The sequence below is a fragment of the Onychomys torridus genome, chromosome 17 (genome assembly GCF_903995425.1).
Source record: "Onychomys torridus chromosome 17, mOncTor1.1, whole genome shotgun sequence".
Lineage (NCBI taxonomy): Eukaryota > Metazoa > Chordata > Mammalia > Rodentia > Cricetidae > Onychomys > Onychomys torridus.
The window spans coordinates 19486382-19509633 of record NC_050459.1 but is presented as its reverse complement, the minus strand read 5'-3'; the positions used below and the strand labels follow the sequence as shown (position 1 = coordinate 19509633).

The 23252-nt window shown below is 39.3% G+C and overlaps 1 protein-coding gene across 1 annotated transcript in view; it reads left to right on the top strand.

The window, feature by feature from the left end:
- Adam32 (ADAM metallopeptidase domain 32) overlaps positions 1-23252 on the top strand; it is a 102963-nt gene that overhangs the window by 54640 nt on the left and 25071 nt on the right. Inside the window, exons 14-18 of the mRNA XM_036166914.1 lie at positions 8922-9026; positions 10598-10796; positions 15097-15205; positions 17537-17726; positions 19269-19352. Coding sequence (XP_036022807.1) covers positions 8922-9026; positions 10598-10796; positions 15097-15205; positions 17537-17726; positions 19269-19352 — 687 coding nt within the window. The remainder of the gene's footprint in view (positions 1-8921; positions 9027-10597; positions 10797-15096; positions 15206-17536; positions 17727-19268; positions 19353-23252) is intronic.

Genomic DNA, 23252 nt, shown 5'->3' with positions numbered 1-23252 from the left:
TCTGTGTTACTTCACTCAGGATGATTTTTTTTTTTTTTAGTTCCATCCACTTACCTGCAAATATCATGACTTTGGTTTTTTTAATTTGGTTTTAACATTTCACTGTGTAAACACACCACATTTTCCTGATGTATTCATCTGTGGATGGACATATAGACTGTTTATATTTTCTAACTATTAGGAATAGAGCAGCAATTAACATCACTGAGCAAATGCCTCTGTAGTATGCCCAAGAATAATATAGCTGGATCTTTAGGTAAATATATTCCCAGCTTCCTAAAAAACCGCCACACCTATTTATTTCCATAGTGGCTATACAAATTTGCACTCCCATCAGCAATGGATGAGTGTGCCCCTTACCCCACATCCTTGCCAGCATAAGCTGTTGTCTGTTTTGATTTTGGCTGTTCTGACTGGTGTAAGATGAAATCTCAAAGTATCTTTGATTTGCATTTCCCTGATGGCTAAGGGTGTCAAACTTTTCTTTTAAGTGCTTCTCATCCCTTTGTGTTTCATCTTTTGAAAGCTCTGTTTAGAACTATACCCTATTCTTCAACTGGGTTATATGTTTTCTTAATGTCTAGTTTTTTGGAGTTATTTTTATGTTTTAGATATCAGCCATCTATTGGATGTGTAGTTATTAAATTTTTCCCCATTCTGTCACCTGCCACTTTGTCCAAAGGATGGTGTCCTTTTGCCATACAGAAGCTTTTCAGTTTCATGGAGTCCTATTTATTAATTGTCCTTAGCATCTGTTCTGTGTCCTATTCAGAAAGTCTTTTCTGTGCTAATGAGTTCAAGACTATTCTCTGCTTTCTCTTCTGTCAGATTCAGTGTATCTGGCCTTATGTTGAGGTCTTTGATCCATTTGGAGTTGAGTTTTGTGCATGATGATAAATGTGGCTCTATTTGCATTCTTATACATGTAGCCATCTGGTTTGACCGTGTGTGGAAGATTTTTTTTTTTCAAGTTTTATCCATGGTCTCTCCAGATCTTTCATCATGAAGGGATTTTGATTTTGTCAAAGGGCTTTCTGCATCTAATGAGATGATCATGTGATTTTTGTCTTTCAGTCTGTCTGTGAGGTGGATTAAGTTTGTTGATTTATGTATGTTGAACAATTCCTGCATCTCTGGGATGAAGCCAACTTGATCATGGTAAATAATATTTTTGATGTGTTCTTGAATTCTGCTTACAAGTATTTTATTGGGAAATTTTGCATCTATTTTAATGTGTGGTATTGGTATATATTTTCCTTCTCTTTTGAGTCTTTGTGTAGTTTAGGTATGAGGCCAATTGTAGCTTATAAAAAATCCTTCAGTTTCTATTTTGCAGGATACTTTGAGGAGTGTTGGCACTAGATCTTCTTTGAAGGTCTGGTAGAATTCTGTGCTAAATCTATCTGGTCCAGTGCTTTTTTGGTTGGGAGATTTTAAATTACTGATTCTATTTTACTAGGGGTCTGGTGTTTGCTTACATTGCTTATTTCATCTGGATTTAACCTCGAGAGGTTGTATCTATCAAAGAATGCATCCATTTCTTTTAGGTTTTCCAGTTTGATAGAGAATATATATATATATTTAAAGTATGTCTTCTTTATGGTGCTGTGAATCTCCTTGGTGTCTGTTGTAATGTTTCCATTTTCATCTTTGTTTGATCTTATTAACTGGGATCATCTCTCTCCAGTTTCTGTTAATTTGGGTAAAGGTTTGTCAATTTTGTCGATTTTCACAAAGAACCAGCATTAGGTTTCTGTGTTCTTTATGCTGGTTTCTATTTCATCCTGAGTTTATTTCTTCCCATTCACTCTTTTTGGCTCTTATTTATTCTTGTTTTTCCAGAACTTTCTATTGTGTTGTTTTATTAGCATGCATTTGGTGTAGGCTGTTATCACCGTGAACTTGCCTTTTACAACGGCCTTCACTATGTCCCAAGGTTGGAGAACGTTGTGTTTTCACTTTATTTTAGTTTTCTTCTTGATAGCTGCCTTGGTGCCATTTCATTCAGTAGCGAGTTGCTCAGCTTCCATGAATTTGTGTATTTTCTGCTATTCCTCTTGTTCTTGATAGCCAGCTTTAATTCATGGCTGTCAGATAGGATATGGGGTGTTATTTTAATTTATCAATGTCTGTTCTTACTTGCTTTTTGACCTAATATGTAGTCAGTTTTGGAAAACGTTCCATGGGCTGCTGAGAAGCAAGTATATTCTTTAGTGTTTACATGGATTAGTCTATAGAAGTCTGTTAGGTCCATCTCATTCTTGGCATCGTTTAATTCCAGCATTTCTCTCTCTATTGGTTATCTCAATGACCTTTCTCTTGGTGAGAAAGGGATACTGAAGACTCTCATTTTCAATGTTTCAGGGTCAATATATGATCTTAGTTGTTGCTAGTGTTTCTTTTATGAAATTTGATGCCCTGCTGTTTAGTGTATAAATGATCAGAATTGTAATATCCTTTTGGGTGGATCTTTCCTTTAATAAGCAAGCGGTCTCCTTCCCTATCTCTTCTGATTAATTTTGGTTTGCAGGCTATTTTGTCAGATACTAAAATAGCTATGACTGCTTGCTCCATATATATATGCTTTTGGGGACAGGGTTTCTCTGTGTAGCTTTGGAGCCTTTCCTAGAACTCACTCTGTAGCCCAGGCTGGCCTCGAACTCACACAGATCCACCTGCCTCTGCCTCCTAAGTGCTGGGATTAAAGGCATGCACCATCAACACCCGGCTACATGGAATATATTTCCCATCCCCATGGCACCTATCTAAGCTAAGATGACTTTCTTGTAGACAAGAGATTTTGTTTTTCAATACATTCACCTAGTCTATGTTTTTCAATTAGAAGTTTGAAGCCATTAATATTTATAGTGATTATTGAAATGTGTTATAGATTGCAGTCATTTTTTTCAGATTTGTGTTCTTAGTTGTGATTTGTATTTCATTAACTTATAGCTTTTCTTTCTAGAGTCTCTTGGGTATTGCTTATTTCTCTCTTCATGTATGACGTTCAGTATTCTGTTCTTCGTTTGTTAGACATTTAAGACTGTTTTGTATCCTTAAAAGTCTTCTCTTCAGTATTTCTTTTTTTAATTTAAGAAATTTTTAAAATTCACTTTACATACCAACCATAGATACCTCTCTCATCCCTCCTCCCTCTCCCCTTAGCTTTTCCTTCCAACCCACCTCTCCATCCCATCCTCCAAAAAGGTAAGGGTTCCCATGGGGAGTTAAAAGCCTGGTACCTTCAGTTGAGGCAGGACCAAGTCCCTCCTCCATTTATGGGGTAAGCAAGGTGTCCAATCATAGGTAATGGGATCCAGAAGGCTGGCTCATGCACTAGGGATAGATCCTGATCCCACTTCCAGGGACTCCTCAAACAGACCCAGCTACACAACTGTCTCCTGTATGCAGAGGGCCTAGTCTAGTACTATGCAGGTTCCACAGCTGTCAGTCTAAATTCATGACTCCCTATGAGTTTGGTTCAGTTGTCTCTGTAGATTTTCCCCATCATGATCTTGACTCCTCTTGCTCATATAATCCCTCTTCCCTCTCTTTGACTGGACTCCCAGTACTTGGCTTGGTGCTTGGCTGTAGATCTCTGCCTCTGCTTCTATCAGTTACCAGATGAGGGCTCTATGATGGCAGCTGGGGTATTCACCAATCTGATCACCAGAGTAGGCCAGTTCAGGTACCCTCTCTATTACTGCTAGCAGTCTAGGTCATCCTTGTGGATTCTTGGGAATTTCCCTAGCACCAGGTTTCTCCCTAACTCCATAATGTCTCCCTCTATCAAGATATCTCTTTCATTGTTCTCTCTCCCCCAATTTGACCTTCCTGTTCTCTCACATTCTCATCTCCCCTCCCCTCCCCTCTATTGTGCCCTCCTTGCCCCCAGTTTACTCATGAAAATCTCATCTATTTCCCCTTCCCAACATGATCCATGCATCCCTCTTAGGGTGCTTCTTGTTAGCTAGCTTCTCTGGAGCTGTGGGTTGTAGTATGATTATTCTTTGCTTTACATCTAGTATCCACCTATGAGTGACTACATACCATGTTTGTCTTTCTGAGTCTGGGTTACCTCACACAGGATTATATTTTTCTAGTTCCATCCATTTGCCTGCAAATTTCATGATGCCATTGTTTTTTACTGCTGGGTAGTGCTCCATTGTGTAAATGTCCCACATTTTATTTATCTATTCTTTGGTTGAGGGGCATCTAGGTTGTTTCCAGGTTCTGGCTATTATGAATAATGCCACTATGAACATAGTTGAGCAACTGTCCTTGTGGTAGATTGATTCCTAATTTTCTGAGAAGTTGCCATATTGATTTCCAAAGTGGCTGTACAAGTTTGCACTCCCACCAACACTGCAGGAGTGTTCCCCTTGCTCCACATCCTCTCCATCATAAGCTATCATCAGTGTTTTTTTATTTTAGCCATTCTGACAGGTGTAAGATGGTATCTCAGAGTTATTTTGATTTGCATTTCCCTGATGACTAAGGATGTTGAGAAATTCCTTAAATGTCTTTCAGCTATTTAAGATTATTCTGTTGAGAAATCTCTGTTTAGATCTGTAGCCCATTTAAAAAAAATTAGATTGTTTGGTATTTTGATGTTTAGTTTCTTAAGTTCTTTATATATTTTGAAGATCAGCCCTCCACCAGATATAGAGTTGGTGAAGATCTTTTACCATTCTGTAGGCTATTGTTTTGTCTTATTTACCATGTCCTTTGCCTTGAGAAACTTCTCAGTTTCAGGAGTTCCATTTATTAACTGTTGCTCTCAGTGTCTGTGCTACTGGTGTTATATTTAGGAAGTCGTCTCCTGTGTTAATGTGTTCAAGGGTACTTCCTACTTTCTCTTCTATTACATTCCATGTAGCTGGATTTATGTTGAGGTCTTTGATCCACTTGAACTTGAGTTTTGTGCATGGAAATAGATATGAATCTATTTGCATTCTTCTACATGTTGACATCCAGTTATGCCAGCACCATTTCTTTTTCCATTGTACAGTTTTGACTTCTTTGTCAAAAATCAGATGTCCATAGGTGTGTGGCTTAATGTCAGGGTCTTCATTTCGATTCCATTGGTCCACATGGACTGTTTGTATGCCAACACCAAGCTGTTTTTTTTAAAATTATTATTACTATAGCTCTATAGTAGAGCTGGAAGTCAGGGATAGTGATGCCTCCAGAAGTTGCTTCATTGTGAAGGATTGTTTTAGCTATCCTGGGTTTTTATTTTTCCACATGAAATTGAGTACTGTTCTTTTGAGGTCTGTGAAAAATTGTGTTGGGATTTTGATGGGGATTTCATTGAATCTGTAGATTGCTTTTAGTAAGATTGCCATTTTTATTATGTTGGTTCTATCTATCCATGAGCATGAGAGATCTTTCCATTTTCTGGTATCTTCTTCAATTTCTTTCTTCAAAGACTTGAAGTTTGTGTCATATAGGTCTTTCATGTGCTTTGTTAGAGTTACCCCATGGTATTTTATATTATTTGTGGCTATTGTAAAGGGTGATGTTTCTCTGATTTCTTTCTTGGCCCATTTATCAATTGTATATAGGAGGACTACTGATTTTTTTTTAGTTAATTTTGTATCCTGCCACATTACTGAAGGTGTTTATCAGTTGTAGGAGTTCCCCAGTAAATTTTTTTGGGTCACTTATGTATTCTATTATATCATCTGCAAATAGTGAAAGTTTGATGTCTTCCTTTCCAATTTGTATCCCCTTGATCTCCTTTTGTTGTCTTATTGTTCTGGCTAGAACTTCAAGTACTATATTGAATTAATATGGAGAGAGTGGACAGCCTTGTCTTGTTCCTGATTTTAGTGGAATTGTTTTGAGTTTCTCTCCATTTAATTTGATGTTGGCTGTTGGCTTGCCTTTACTATATTTAGGTATATTCCTTGTATTCCTGATCTCTCTAAGACCTTTTTATCTTGAAGGAGTGTTGGATTTTGTCAAAGGCTTTTTCAGCATCTAATGAAAGGATCATGTGTTTTTGTCTTTCATTTTGTTTATATAATAGATTACATTGACAGATTTTCATATGTTGAACCATCCCAGCATCTCTGGGTAGAAGCCTACTTGATCATGGTAGATGATTTTTTTTTTATGTGTTCTTGGATTCAATTTTCCTGTACTGAGTATTTTTGCATCCATGTTCGTGAAGGATATTGTTCTGTAATTTTCTTTCTTTGTTGCATTTTTGTGTGGTCTGGGTATCAGGGTAACTGTATCCTCACAAAAAGAGTTTGGCAATGTTATTTCTGTTTCTATTGTGTAGAACAATTTGAGGAGTATTGGTATTAGCTTTTCTTTGAAGTTCTGGTAGACTTCTGTGCTGAAACCATCTGGTCCTGGGCTTTTCTTTTTCTTTTTCTTTCTTTTTTTTTTTTTTTTTTTTTTGGTTGGGAGACTTTTAATGACTGTTTCTATTTCCTTAGGGTTATTGGCCTATTTAATTACTTTATCTCATCTTGATTTACCTTTGGTATGTGGTACCTATCCAGGAAATTGTCCATTTCTTTTAGATTTTCCAATTTTGTGAAGTGCAGGTTTTTGAAGTATGACCTGATGATTCTCTGGATATCCTTGTTGTTTATTGTTGTGTCTCTCTTTCATTTCTGATTTATTCTTTCTTTATTCTCTATGCTTAATGGTTTGATTATTATATGCGAAGGAACTTTTCTTTGGATCTAGTCTATTTAGTGTTCTGTAAGCTTCTTGTATTTTCATAAGCATTTTCTTCTTTAGGATGATAAAGTTTTCTTCTGTAATTTTGTTGAATATATTTTCTGTGCCTTTGAACTGGAATTCTTTTCCTTCTACCCCTATTATTCTTAGGTTTGGTCTTTTATGATGTTCCAGATTTCCTGGAAGTTCTGTGTTAAGAATTTGTTGGCTTTAATGTTTTCTTTGACTATTTCCTCTATCGTATCTTCAATGCCAGAGATTCTCTATTCCATTTCTTGCATTCTGTTTGTTATGCTTGCATCTGTAGTTGCTGTTCATTTACTCATATTTTCCATTTCCAGCATTCTCTCAGTTTGTGTCTTCTTTATTGCCTCTATTTCAATTTTTAAGTCATGAACTATTTCTTTCACCTGTTTGATTTCTTTTTCTTGGCTTTCTTTGAGGGATTTATTGATTTCTTCCAATTTTTTGTATGTCTTTTCCTCAATTTCTTTAAGAGAATTTTTCATTTCCCCTAAAGGCCACTATCATATTCATAAAGTAATTTTTAAGGTCATTTTCTTCTGCTTCATCTGCATTGGGATATTCAGGTCTTGCTATTGTAAAACTGCTAGGTTCTGGTGGTACCATATTGCTCTTTAGATTGTTGAATGTGTTCTTGCACTGGCATTTATTCATCTCTTTCTCCAATTAGTGCAAGCAGTATCTGTATCTCAGGGAGCCCCTCTTGGTCCAATTAGGCCTGGCAGTGTTTGTCTCAGGGAGCTGCTGGGGTCTTGGGGGATGGATAGGTTTGGGGGATGGAGTGGGACTTGTAGATTGCTGGATCCAATGTGGGGTGCAAAGGCCTGCCCATACGAGTCTTACCTGCTGGCCTGCAACTGGGACTGCAATAGTAAGGTTGGGGGAACATGGGTTGTGCCTTGAGGCCTAGGGCCTAGAGACTGGGGTGACCAGCTGGGAGAACAGTCTCTCACCTCTCAGTCCAATCGAGAGTCTGTGTCTCAGGGAGGAGCTGTGGTGTCAGGGGGATGGATGTGTCTGGGAAATGGAGTGGGGCTTGTAGATTACAAGGTCCAGAGGGGGTTAGTGGTGGGCTGGCTTGTCTGCAGAAGTCTTGCCTGCTGACCTGCAACTGGAGCTGCAAGGGGTGGGGGTAGACTTTTCAATGTTTCTGTCTCCTTATTGAAGTCAGTGTTCAAATTCTGGGTTACCTTAATTTCATTCAGCTATGTATTTGTATTTTCTTGGGCACCACTCAGGGTTTCTTGTTATCCCCTTGGAGTTCAGTGAAGTGATTGTTCATGTCTACTTTAAAATTTTGAATTATTTGATAAGGTATACAATTCTTTTAATTTCTGTGTCCCATGGTTCATCTAGGTTGTTCTTAGCGATTCTACTTCTAAGGACTACTGGGTATGTTGGGAGCTGTTTTGGCCATTCACGTTGTTTTTGTTTTTGTGGTTTGACCTGGGCATGTCGACTTCTTTCTATGGTTGTCTTTCTGATGTGATAATCAGGCTTTCCTTAGACTGGTCTAATACAGGAGCTACATGACCTGAGCTAGACCAGGAAAAGCTGGTGGATAAGTCAACTGGACTGGCAAAATCTGCTCTGAAACCATAGGTCTGGAAGTGGGCCTGTGAGCGCTAAGATGACCATGGAAAGAGAGAAGGATGGGAGAAGGAAGGAGTGTCTCAACATTCCAAGGTGGCTTTTGAACAAAGTAGGTTAAAAGGACACCTGAGCAGACCCAGGCCTATGCAGATGGAGATGGCCACATGCCAGGGGGAAACAGAGGCTATGGAGGGAGATAGGAAAGGAAAGAAGCCTGGCAAAGGGGATCACAAAGAAAGAGGGTTTGCATCCCATGGGTTAGAAGGACTATCTTGTCTTTTTAAGTCATTGCGATTACCACGGTCTTTTCCGGAAAACACCTCCCAAGCTCTTGATTCATTTCTTTGGTTTTCTTTCTATAGTGATTTGTGGTTCTTCTTTTCCTGTTGTATCTAATTGCTGTAAAAAGTTATTTCCTGCATTTTTCTATGGCTTCTAATTGGATTGGGAGGGAAAATAGATATCAGTTACTCTACTAAGACCCCATTAAGCCTTATGAGTATTTATGAATGGTAATATTTGTGCACGCCACCATTGTTAATATCTCCTAGATCATGGCGCTCTATCAAGTTTTGGTCACTGTCGTGTATCTTTCTTTGCAGCAATGTGGGCCCAATAGCTGTTGTGAACCGACAACTTGTGTTCTGAAACAAGGGAATGCTTGTGACAGCATGTCTCCCTCCCAAACCTGCTGCCAAGCCTGTAATGTAAGATTTAAGTTTAGTAACATTCTATAAGCACATGCTGAATTATACAGAGGATGCACTGACTTATGACTACAGTTTTATATGAAAACAAAGTACCCCCCCCACACAAGGTTTCTCTGTGTAGCAAAGTACCTTTTAAGTAAAGAAAAAGATAATACATTGAGGATTCAGTTTCTCACTTTGTAACATTTTCTTCAACGTTTCAGTCTCTGTCTACTACCACTATTTTAATAACTTGGAGTAGCCCCCATTTTTTTTTTTTTTTTTTTTGTGTGTGGCACTTTCTCTGTTTGACCCATACTTTGCTTTAGCTCATTCTGTAACCCTGATTGTCCTTGCATTTACAATACTCCTGCCTCAGTATCCCCAAACCATGGGATTATAAGACTGTATTACCAGGGCCAGCTAACATTTTTCCCAATCGAATTATATGGTTTTTTTTATTTGTTTTTTTAAAACTGAGGTATGAACTTCTCATTCATGGACAATTTTATTTCTGAAGGATCCCACGGTAGTTGCTGATCCATTTCACTTTCCAGGTCTTCCCATGTGGGTTATAGTGAGTTTCCCATGTGAGACTACCGTGATTGACCTACCTGCCGTTCTTCATTGTTCTTAATTGACATAGCTATGGTTGCTTTCTAGAAACCCATAGTATGGTTATATTTATCTTTAGTGTCAAATGAAAATAATGGCTAAGAAGTATAAGATAGACGTTCCTTTAAGATTCCTTATATAAACTTTCAGGTTTCCCTGTATGGAACATTATAATGTAGCAGAAACGTTATACTTGGATTCCTTTCTTAAAAATTCCCATGGTTCAGTGCTTCTTCAATCCCCATTCACCTGCACTCTTCTCAGTGATTTGTTTACATTTGTAGCAGAATTGATAAGTATTCTGCAATTGCAAACTGTGGTATAAGCATTTATGTATTTTTTAAAAATTGACTTAACTGAAATATTTTCACTCTACAAGGCTAACAGTGGTCCTTGCTCCCTTGAGTGAAAGCATAAAACTTCAGTATGTGTGTGCGTGCGTGCGGGCATGTGTGTACCCTGGCCTAGGTGGGTGACACGGCCTGTGTGGGAGCCAGATGTCGACAGTAGGATGACTTTCCTCTATTGTGTCTCTACCTTACTTCTTTGACCTGTGTCTCTTTCTCAGCTTGAAGCTTGCTATTTCAGCCAGACTGACTGGCACATAAACCTTGGAATCTTCTTGTTTGACCCCACCCCCACCCCCACCCTAAGAGTGCTGGTGCACACTGCCATGCCCAGCTTTTGTGTGAGTTCTGGGAACATGAACTCATTTTCTCATGCTTACACAAGCACTCTCCCCACTGAGTCATCCGCTGACCACATATCACATTTTTTTTGTTATACTATTGCTTATATATCTACGCCTTATCTCTCCTTTTCATACATTCAATTTATTTTTAAATGAATAACACAGTGATGTATACTAAGAGATTGAAACACACCAAAGAATCAAAAGAACACATACACGATCAATATTGTTTGAAATACTTGTGAACACAGTGTTGTTATATATAAAATATTTTTCCTGTTAGTTTGCAGCACAAAACCAAGAATGTAGGCCCCCAAAGCATCCAGACTGTGATATCCCTGAAGTCTGCAATGGGAGCTCAGGAGCCTGTCCACCTGATGTAACTATACAAAATGGGCACACTTGCAAAGCAGGTGGGTTTATCTGTTATGATGGAGACTGTCCTGACCTGGATAAACGCTGTGAGGAGATATATGGAGAAGGTAAATTTTTTGTTCCATATAAATCCCCTGTCTGTCTGTCTGTCTGTCTATCTATCTATCTATCTATCTATCTATCTATCTATCCATCCATCCATCCATCCATCCATCCATCCATCTACCCATATATATCTATCTTTTAAAAATTAACCAATTCATTATTCTCTATTTTGTTAATGGACCTTTAGGTTGTTTCAAAATCTTGATAGTTGTGAAGCATGTAATCACAAGCCTGGAAATGCATGTATCTCTTTGAGAAAATGCTTTTATTTCCCTTGAGTACACAAAGGTGGGATTCTGAATCTTGAGATAATTCTGTATTGAGTTCTTAAAGAAGCTCCATACTGTTTTCAATAGATTCTATACTAGCTTATACTTCTGTTGCCATTGTCTGAGTGCTCCCATCCCTATCACCAATGGCCAAGTGCTCCCATCTCTATCACCAATGGCCAAGTGCTCCCATCCCTGTTACCAATGGCCAAGTGCTCCCATCCCTGTCACCAGTGGCCGAGTGCTCCTATTCCTCCTTATGCTTGCCAATGTTTGTTAACTTTTGTCTTTTTTGACAATCACTCCAACATTTGTGAGGCAATATTTCACTTTGATTATTCTTTTGTATTTGCTTGATGATTAGTGATGTTGAACAATATTAAAAATATTTATGACTTCCAATGGCTTGCTACCTGGAAGCCAATGGGACCTCTTGCCAGTTCAGCCACCACCAACCATCTTTTCCAAACCTGTCTGAAAACAGAAATGCAGTAGTGCTTCTCTCCACATTGCCAAGAAGTAGCTCCTGTCACACAGCTTCTAGAATGGAGGGGCAACCACTTTCAGATCCAACTGAACCCCTGACCCTGAAACCATGTATCCTTTCACAGATCCATACTACAGACCCCAGTTCTGCGACTTCTCCATCCTTGCTAGTGTTTTAGACCCATTGTGTATCCCTCAAACTTGGCAAGTACTGTAGATAAAGACTAATACTTCCTTGGGCCCTGCTTTAAGCTATGGATCCCAGCTCTGTAGCCCTTGCACACATACCTACATCTTAGGCACTTGAACTACACTCCCAGAAAACCAGCCAACTCCCTGGCAACTGAAGTTGTAGCCTTTTGTGTTTGCCCTCCAGATCCTGAATAGGAGTTTGCTCTACACAAGAGACTTACTTCAGTTTTAAGTGTCTATACATACATTGATATGAAGAGATGGGAAAGACATTTTTATTATATAATGATAAAGAAGTCACCTCATCAAGAAGATATAGTGTCAATTTATGTGCAGTTCATGTCAGAACACCAAAACATCTAAGTAATCAAGCATGAAGGAGGAGACATATTGCAATACAGCAAGAGTAGGGGAATGCAGTTCCTCACTTTGCACAAGATGAGTGTTCTGACAGATGATCAATAGAAAACTATTGGTTACTTCTCTGGATTACTATGAAGGGAAACCCCTATCTTTCTATGGAAATTTTCCCTTGGTACCCTCTGCAAAGTCTTGGAATGCTGTTGAATTAATAACCCCTCAGTTGGGCTAAAATGACTTTCAATAGGGTGAAGTTGCATTGGCAAAATTATTGGAAAGACCATGAAGAGTTTATTTCAAATATTATGCTTAAAAAATACATCTAGGGCTGGAGAGAAGGCTAGGCTTACAACCAAAAATAAAAACGCCTCTATAGTTTCTAATAGAAGAGATATGTTCATATTTGAAATCCTGGTTTTGATTGCCAAATTCATATGAAAGAGAATGGACATGGTTGACAGTCCAACCAATGTTTGGTGCCAGTTGATTATTTATGGTCCTTATTAATTATGTAAATATTTATTTAGCATCTTAGTTGGGTGGAAGTAGCCTTCTTACTTTTGAGAATGTAGACAAAAATTGGGTGAGAACAACAAGGTTGAGATAAGGATTCCTATTCTTATGGAGCTTAAATTCCAATGTGGCAGGGCGTCAGACAAACAAAAAATTTATGGATAGACAAATAAAAAATGAATTAAATAAAAAATGTGTAAGGACATGAATTATGTACAAAAATATTTGAGTGATCAAATAGTGCAAAGCCACAGGCAAGGTGACAGGACTAAGTCTAGTTGCCTGGCATGTTTGTCTGAAGAAATGAAACTTCAGGGAAAAATGGGAACAGTGAGAAGGAGCCAATCAAGACATGGCTTGGAAAGAATATTCCAGAGAGAGAAATACAGCCACTGTTTTAGCACTTCATAGAGTGTGGGTCATGACCATTGGGAAACACATATTTCTGACAACCTTGGGGAACCCCAGCTATACATTTATTTTTATTGCTGCTTCATAACTGTAGTTTTGCTGCTTAGTGGTGTCTCTGTTCCCAAGACTGTCAGAAATAGTGTTTTCCCATGGTTGTGACACACAGGTCGAGAACTGTTGACGTAAGTCCTGGTAGGGAGTTTGACTAAAATGTAGTGTATTGGGATCTGATTTTTTTTCTTTAGTATAATGATAAACCAGTCAATATATTTAAGTAAGAGACCAAAACCATGGTTTTTATTGAAAAAGGGTCATTGTAGTTATATTTTATAGGTCACTGTAGATAGCATGGTGGGAACCACTGGAAACTAATATGGTAGAGAAGATGAGCACACTTACGCATTGTCAAGAAGACTCCAATTAGGAGATGGAGGTAGCTGTCGAGGGGGAAATGGACTCAAGGACCATTTCTAAGTTTGGCCTCATCATCTGACTAGCTAATGGCATGAAGTAAAGAGTGCAGGGATAAAACAGCTTGGTTTGAGATATTAAGTTGAAATTCCTATTAGTCTAAGGTGGGATCAGTTCTATGTCAGGTAAGAAAGCTAACATTTCTGTGGGCTCTTTATCTCAGCTGATGTGGGATTAATGGCCTACTGTTTTTACTTATCTCTGATAGTTGTCAGGGAAGACAATATTAAGCCCTTTGCTGCTCCATGGTATTTTTGAAGCATTACCTCATTGTTGACCATAATAACCCAATATTTTATTTTATTTATTTGTAAATAAAATATTTATGCAATATTTTATTACACTAGTACCTTCTATGAGTAGCAATCTATTAAAATGCATCCATTATTTGATTGCATTTCATAGGACTTGATAATATAGTACAGGGACTAGAAATACAGTATGTCATTCCTGAATAGGCAATTTCTATTACTTAGGAGGCTCGGTAAACACCCCAGATTTAAGGCAACATTTGTCAGATGACTTCACATTTACAAAATGCCTTCCTTTTAATGACTCAGTCTCACTCTGAGAAACTAAGTTGGATTAAAAATGAGTCTCGGGTTGGGGATTTAGCTCAGTGGTAGAGTGCTTGCCCTGGGTTTGGTCCTCAGCTCCAGAAAAAAAAAAATGAGTCTCTAATACTGATGGAAAAGGGTGTATAAGACATCCTCTCTATATAAGTTTCAATTCTGGTTGCTGTGATGAAACACCCTGACTAAAACAACTTGGGGGAGAAAGGGTTTATGAGAGTTTCTGATTCCAGGTTACATCTGTCATTTCAGGAAAGCATGAGTAGATTGAGACAGCTGGCTGGTCACATCACATCTACTGTCAAGAGCAGAGAAAATGAATGATGCATGCTTCCTCTGCTTAGGCCTGTTTCTGTACTTAGACAGTTCAGGACTCAAGCTTAGGGACTAATGCCACCCATGGTGGGTTGGGTCTTCCCACATCAAATCTCACACAGACATGCCCACAGGCCAACCTGATTTAGACAATCCTTCACTGAGACACTGTTCCCATACTATTCTATATTGTCACACTGACATTAAAACCAACCAGCTTACTTCCTACATCTCAGAACCTAACCCATCTCCTATTTTCTGGCAGCTCCTATTAATGCCCCCTAGGTTACCAATCTGTCAGTGGATTAGTCCCCTGATTAAGGATACTCATGATGCAGTTACTCTTCCACGATTTCATACAGTACCTAGGGCAGCACCTTCAGCAATGAGCCATTTGGGAAGACTTGCCTCCCATGAAGCAATGGTGCTTTTTGTTGCTTTCTTTGACAAAGCCCTCTCCTCTATACACACATCTACAACCCCCACTTCTCTTGTATGTTGTGCTATGGAAATGAATACAGTGTAGCAAAGCAACATCAAGTTATAGTCAGGAACACCACCTTCCTCTTTGTTCTTTCTCTGTCCTTGCAACTTACTAGGAAACCTTTGGAGTTGGGTAATGATGGCTACAGAGGTGAAGGAAATGTGGTGTATGAGGACATGGAGGAACATAAATACATATTCTAATCTAAATGTATTTCTAATTTTGATAGGTTCACGGAATGCTCCATTTTCCTGCTATGAAGAAATCCAGGGTCAAACTGACAGGTTCGGTAACTGTGGCAAAGATCGGCAAAACAGATACAAATTCTGCGGATGGAGGTGGGCTGCATCAGACCGCGATACTGTCTATGCTATATTCTTTTTATTTAGCTTTTCCCTTTAGTATATACCATGAATTCCAGTTGCTCCAAGTACCGCATTTGCATGGCAGCGAGTCTGAAGCCCGAATGAAGGCCCAGGCCTGGACATGGTTCTGCTACAAGAACATAGCATACAAAGCTTCTGTCTGTGGGTGATCATTCAGCCCACAAATGCAATCTAAAGCATACTCACAGTGCCCATAGAGCCTTTCCCTCCAAAGATACTGGTTTTTTTTTCTTATAAAAATGATCCCCCTGATGCTTTACTACTCCATGTGTATTATAAAATCAAGCTCAATTTCTTGTGCATCCTCAGAGAGAGCCTTTTCATATTTTGTCCATGAGTTAAGTAAACATATTTAAGATCCTGCTATGTATTAGACCCTGGGTTAAATAATAGTTGGCAGCACACACACATATATATACACATACACACAGACACACACAGACACACACAGACACACGCGCGCGCACACACACACACACACACACACACACGTACGTGCGTGCACACCTATGCATACCTATACACATACATACATATGCTTATACACAGATGTATACACACACGCACACACACACACACACACACACACCTACACACCTACATGCTCTTGCCATTTGTAGGTTCTTAAACACACCATAGCCTTTGAGGTTTCCTTGGCTTATTTATGCTTCCTGGTTAAAACTAACTTGTAAGCTTTGGCTCTGTAATGTCTACAGAGCTTTCTGGAACTACTAAACTAGAAAACCATCCTAAATTTATATATATATATATATATTTCATCTATTATTTATGGCATTATGGTCATATTTTTTAAAAACATGTTTCGTATCAGTTAGTAAGGTCCTTGGGGGTACATCTAACAAATTTATTCATTATTCTCTGTTTCTAATTGATTACTTGACAGTAAATATATAATCCACAGAATAAACAAAAGACTGTGAGTAATAATGAATACTTTATATCTATAGTTGAAGTTTTTCTGGTCCTGCCTGGCTCCCATGGCCCCTCGGTCCCAAGTAAACACACAGAGGCCTATATTAATTAAAACTGTTTGGCCATTAGCTCAGGCCTACCACAGGCTAGCTCTTACATTTAAACTAAGCCATAATTCTTATTTGTTTTTAACCACGTGTCTTGGTACCTTTTTCAGTTCTGCCTTCACATCTTGCTTCTCTCATGGCGGCCGCGGCTCGCAGTGTCTCCTCTCTGCTTATCCTGCCTATACTATACTTCCTGCCTGACTATTGGTGTTTTATTTATCAATCAGAATGACACATTCACAGCATACAGAAAGACATACCCAACACCTCCCCTTTTCTTTTTTTTGTCTACAGAGCTTTCTGGAACTGGTAAGCTAGAAAACCACCCTACATTTCTATAGGAACTTATTTTATTTATGGTCAGATTTTTTTCCCCCCTTTTTAATGGTAACTTTCTTTATTACTGCATCTTGGAATTTCTTCCAAAAGAATCTCTCCACAGATATAATTGTGCCCAACAAGTGGAAAACACACCACAGCTGTTTTTTTTTTTTTTTTTTTTTTTTTTTTTTTTTAATGCTGAATGCCTTTTATTGAAGGAGGGAGGAGGTCTTACATACAGGCTTACAGCACAACAATGGGAGAACCCCAGAGGGCAGAAGTTCACTACTGATGTTTTACAATCTTGCATCTAAGCTGTTAAGGCCCAATATGCAGGATACACAGACAAGGAACTTCCCTTAAGCATTCAGGAGGGTGGAACCTGGCAGGGAATTAGCATAGGGAGGATATCAAGGTCGAGGTCAGCAAGCAAGGCAACAGTTACCCAAAACAGGGGCCAGGGCTCTACAGGTCCCCCCTTTTACTAAAAAATGAGCTTCTGACTTAGGTTGTGTGGGATGTCAGCAGGTCACCTTACCTGTCATGGAGATGCCTGCCCAGGCCACACCAGTGCTCTGTCTTAGGTTGGTGAGTGCCTCCCAGGCATTATATGGTCAGATTTTTTTAAAATCATGTTTCATATCTGTTAGTAAGGTCCTTGAGGGTACATCTAACAAATTTATTCATTATTCTCTGTCTCTAATTGATTACCTGACAGTAAATATATAATCCACAGAATAAACAAAAGACTGTAATAATGAGTACTTTATATCAGTGGGTTTAAACTTTATGCCTTAAATATTCATAAAAACATACTATATCTTCTCTATGTTGGCATAAATCATCATGATTTTTAGTCAAAGAAATTACAAAGCATTTCTAATAACCACCTAATGCATACTGATCATTTTTATGTTTTCAGAAATCTCATATGTGGGAGATTAATTTGTACTTACCCCAAACAAACTCCATATAACCCACCTAATAACAGCACTGCTTCTGTGATTTATGCTTTTGTACGGGACCAAGTATGTATCACTGTGGACTTTGGATCGAGTGTCCAAGAAGATCCTCTCAAGGTCATTAGTGGCTCTGTTTGTGACCTTGACAGGGTAAGTCACTTACAACCAGTTTCTTAAAAATCTAGTTTAATTTATTATTTTGGTTAGCATTTTCATATTAAAGTATTCAATTTTGATTTGCCCTGTGTAACCCTAAATGTTTGGAGGGAGAAATGAATGCATTTTAACTCATGTTTAACTCATAAAAGAGAAATATAAATGTTTCATTCCTCTAGAACTTCATCATAATGAGTGATGGCTTAGAGTAGGGACAAAAGAAACTTTAGGAATAGATTGTTCTTAAGTACCTTTATAGCATGGATAATTACTTTTCTTCTGAGAAGGAATTCATTTAGTCTTTGTGGCTCAGTGGATTAGGCTACTGTTGAAGTCAAGATGCTTAGAATTATTATATGACATTTTACCAGTTACCTGAACAATGTGAGATGTTTCCAGAATAACTAATTTTGGGGATAATAATAGCATTTACTCTAGAGGGCTATTGTGGAGACTAAAGGAGATTGCATAAAATGGATAGAACAATGCCTAGCATGTAGTTTGAGCTAAGTGTAATTTGGCTAATTTTGTATATATAATTTTTTTTTGGTTTTTTGGGGCAGGGTTTCTCTGTGTAGCTTTGGACCCTTTCCTAGAACTCACTCTGTAGCTCAGGCTGGCCTTGAACTCACGGAGATCTGCCTGCCTCTGCCTCCCGAGTGCTGAGATTAAAGGTGTGCACTACCACCGCCTAACATTGATTTTTATATTTTTAATTTGCATTCATGACCCCAACTCAAACCTGTAGAAAATACAAAGGGAATGAATTTACCTCAAAATCTCATTTAATTTCTGACCACATCTGTGTTTGTGTAGAAACATGTCATATTTTATTAAAGCTACCTACTTACTGGACCACATGAAAGTGATTTAAAATACCAGCCCTTATATTTTAGATTTACATTCTTAGCAACATTTCAGTGGAAGTGTGGTTTTTATGTTTCTTCCTGTATTTTAACTCTCCACCACTCACATCACAGCGGAGTTTTTGTTATAACCAATGAGCCTACAGTGACACACCGTTATCACCCAAGTCTTTAGACCACTTTGGATAATCTCCAAAGACTCAGTGATTAGCAATCCTATTCCTAAATATCACACTGATCAAAAATAAAATCTCAATAGAATGAAAAAAAAAAATCATTTTATGGGTGGTGGTGGCGGCACATGCCTTTTATCCCAGCACTCGGGAGGCAGAAGCAGGAAGATATCTGAGTTCTAGGACAGCCTAGTCTACAAAGTGAACTCCAGGACAGCCAGAGCTGTTACACAGAGAAACCCTGTCATGAAAAATGAATATATATATATATATATATATATATAATATATACTACATATTATTATTTATTTTATATATATTTTTAAACTGGCAAAAGTTTGACATCAACATTTGAGGAATGCTGTAAAATTACTAGACTCAAATTTGTAGCAGCAAATAGTTATGGTTTTGTTATTAAATTTCTAAGTACAGTGCTAAGATGGCTGGAGACCTCTGAATTGGAAACTTCTTTCTATCTTTTTTTTTTTTTTTTTTAGATTTGTTTAAATAGTGTATGTGTAGAAACAAGATTTCTTAAGAGTCAGTCGCAAACATGTTCAAGCAAGTGCAATGGAAATGGAGTAAGTAGCCCCATGTTTCTGGGTGTTTCTCAGCATCAGTAATTTGTTGGTTTCCTTTGATGTCCACAATGTGCCAAGCCCTTTAACACCTGGGAGCTGGAATGAGCAGTCAAACTCAACATCTATAATTAGTGTTAGAAAACATTTTTGGTTAAGTCCAGTGGACAATGACTCTAAAAAGTCCTGTTACAGTGGGGGCACTTTTCCAAGGGCATTAAGAACCTAAGTAGCCTGCTCACCACAAGGATTTAAGTCTCCTGTTTGCGAGTCTGTGGGTTCATAAGAATGTCGGCTTTGCCTCTCTCTTGAAAATTCATCTTTATACTTACAGGGAAACACATCTCTGTGCTTACAGAAAAGCTGAGTGGCAAGTGTGACTCCCCTTCCCTCATGGTCAGTGTCGCACAGCAGAGTGTTATATTCATTATAACTGGTGATAGACTTCAACAGGTTATTGTCACCCACAGTCTGGTGTTTAACATTAGAATCTTAGGAACACTCAGTGTCTTGCATCTATGGGCTTTGATGAGCATATGATGGCATCCATTATCATCCATGCAGTGTTCGCTCTTCCAAAACTCTGTGCTTGGCTTAGCTACCCTTCTTTTTCCTCTAACTACCAGCAGCCCCAAAGCTTTTACCGACTTTACAGTGTTTCTGAACATATACTTCTCCAAAGGAGCAACACAAGCAGCCAACAAATGTCTGAAAAAAATACTCGCTGCCATTAGTTATCAAGGCAATGCAGAGCTTAAACAACAACGTGAAATCTCACCCCAGTAAGAATGGCTGTCTTCAGAAAGGCCAAAAGTAACCAATGCTGTCACCAATGCCGAGGAAAGGGGGTTAATCTTCACTGTCTGCCGGATGAGAGCTGGAATCACCTGGAGATACACCATGGTTTATCTGTGAAGGTGTTTGAAGAAAGTTTTAATTGAGGCAGGAACACCCACCCTGAGTGTGGGTGGCACCATGCCACAGGTTGGGGTCTGGGACTGATGACAAGGGGGAAATTTGAATGTCATCATTGATCTCCTGCTGCAGTGGGTACATCTTCTGAGCCTGGCTAGTTTCACAGAGCATGATAACCCACAGTTAGGTCCATTTTGTACGAATGATATGGTTTCATTCTTCTTTCTGACTGAGATTCCACATAGGTGTAATTCTCTATTTGTTCATCCACTGGTACTCATGGAGGCCAAATTTCATAATTTGGCTGTTGTGACTATACTACAGTTAGTATAAGCATGCAGTTATCTCTGTAGGAAGCTGTCTTTGATTCTTTCAGGCCATGCATCCAGAGGTGATGCAGCTGGATAATAGGAAAGTTGCTTAGCAATCATGTAGAAGGGTTCATGTTCTACTCTGCATCCTTGCCAGTATTTCCTGCTGCCTGTTTTCTTGGATAGATGAACAATGTTTTCCCAAGAGGCCAAAAGTTATTAAATGAAAAACCTAGTACTAGGTATGGGATACTTCCCTGTGAGCTGTTTCTCAGGGAGTTTCCAGAGCACCCCCAAAACCTTGCAGGCTATGGTCGGTATCCCTAGTTGCCCACCAGCACAAGAACAGAGGACACCATTGTTGCAGGGTACCACACACTTTGGTTGCAAGGCACTGAGGAATCAAAATGAATAGGAACTGAAGTTTCCATGTGGTCTAGCTTTTATAGTTCTGGGAAGTGCTGGCAAGCGGCTGAGGGAGAAAATTTAGCAATGGTCCAACCCACGTGTGTACCCCATGGGCTATAAAAAACGACCTGCTTGTCAAGATATGCCTATTGGAGCAATAGTCGCTTGAGTATTATGGGGTAACTACTGCTTTCTGGCTGGACTTGAGGCCCGCTCCCCAGGAGGGAGCTCACACCTGGAACTCTCAACCTGGCCAAGAGCCCATGCCTGGAGAGTTTGTAGGTCTCCAAGGGGAAGGTGCTATGGTCATTTTACTAAAGGACACAACATTCCTCTGCACATTTGTGCCCATAGATCAACGCTCCTGTCAACTTCAGTCTGAGAAGATTGGTTTTTTTTTTTTTGTTTTTTTTTGCAGTATTTATGACAGAGATTCATAATTGGTCAGAGTGCAGGGAATTAGAGACTGTAGGATGCTTGGCCCTGAAGAAGGCATCTGTGCCCCACCCCTGTCTCCCTACAGGCTCAGATAACATTGAGGAGGAGGGGTAGGAAGAACATCAGAGATTGGGGAGAAGACTGTGAAATAGTAATCTGGACACCCCACAGCCATTGATCTCACCACAGCTGCAGTTGGCTGCTCAAAACTGGATTTCGTTCCCATTTCTTTGTGCACTGGGGAGGGCTTCATGAGGCCCCTCTCCTCATGAAAAGGAGGGGTTACAGGCAGTTTGTCGGAGGGTAGAGGAGGACCAGTAATTTTCTTCAGCGTGTGGCCACTGAAGCGTTGCCCATTCTCCAGGAAATACCCCCCAACTCATGCTCACTCAGGCCACCGCAAGAAAACTCAGCGGGTCAAAGAAAACATAAGAGAGGAAGGAGGGGCCTTGGAGAAGGAAGTGTTTCAGCAGAAGGGGGTAGGTGATGAGCAAAGAGGGGCAGTAGGGGGTGACAATGCCCCAAGCTCATTATACACACGTGTGAAGTTGTCAAAGAACTACAAAATGGTCAAAAGTGAAAGTGTGTCGCTAAATCTTCATGTTCAAGCCTTTCTCTGCAGTCTCTCATTCCGTTCTTTCCGGTTTCATTCCAGTTTGCTCTAATAAGATAAAGCAATGATGATTTCTTTGCATCTGTTAAGACTTGATTTCTTTGCCAAAGTATGATTTTTGGAGGAAGTTTGTCCATCCACTGAGAAGAATGTTAATTCTCTATCAGATTGAACGTTTGGTGTGTTTTCTGAGTTAATCTGATCTATAGTGAAATTTAAATCTGAAGTTATCTTTTTCTTTGTTTTTTTTTTTTTGTTTTTGTTTTTTGTCTGTGTGTTGATAAGGGTGGGGTGTTCAAATTTCCCAGGTCATCATCACATCTGACCCGCCTATTCCTTTATAGGCACTAATCTTTCTTTTATAGAACTGGGGAGCTGATCTAGGGTACACATTTGTATTGACAATCACTATGTCTTTTTGACTAATTGTTTCCTTTTTTTGTTTTGTGTTTTTGAGACAGGGTTTCTCTGTGTAGCTTTGCGCCGCCTTTCCTGGAACTCTCTTGGTAGCCCAGGCTGACCTTGAACTCACAGAGATCCTCCTGCCTCTGCCTCCTGAGTGCTGGGATTAAAGGCGTGCGCCACCACCGCCCAGCGTGGTCACCTTTATACATACATATATACATACATATATAATTTAGGGAATATATATTATTTAGAACACACACACACAGCACACATACACATATATGGCACTGCACACTCCACCTTCTCATTACATCATTTCCATGCTTCCCTTTCTACTAATCTGTGTTTATCAAGGCAAGTGGTATCCCCCCAACCCCTATCCTCAGAGAATAGTCATCTGTTCGCTTATTTATTTTTTATTAAATCCACTTAGCCAGCCTGCATCATTTGTTATTAAAGAGTATTCACTGGCCATCCTTTGAGACAGGTCTTAGCTTGTAGCCCAAGCTGGCCTGGAACCCATGCCTCTTGTTCCTCAGACTTTGGAGTGCTGGGATTATAGGCTTGTGCCATCCTCCCTGGCTTCGGCTTTAGGGATGTTTAGTATCTGTCTACCCAGCCTTGCCACTGGCATGTTACATGGAGAGGCTTTGTCTCTGCTCTGTCTGTCCGTGGCTCTAATGTCCTTTGCATTACCCTTCTTTACGTATGGCTGGTTTTCTGTTGTAATTCAGTTGATCAGGCTTTCTGCACCTTCAGCTTCTCCTAGCACCCAGTTGTTTGGATCAGAGGCCTCATACTGCTCTCTGA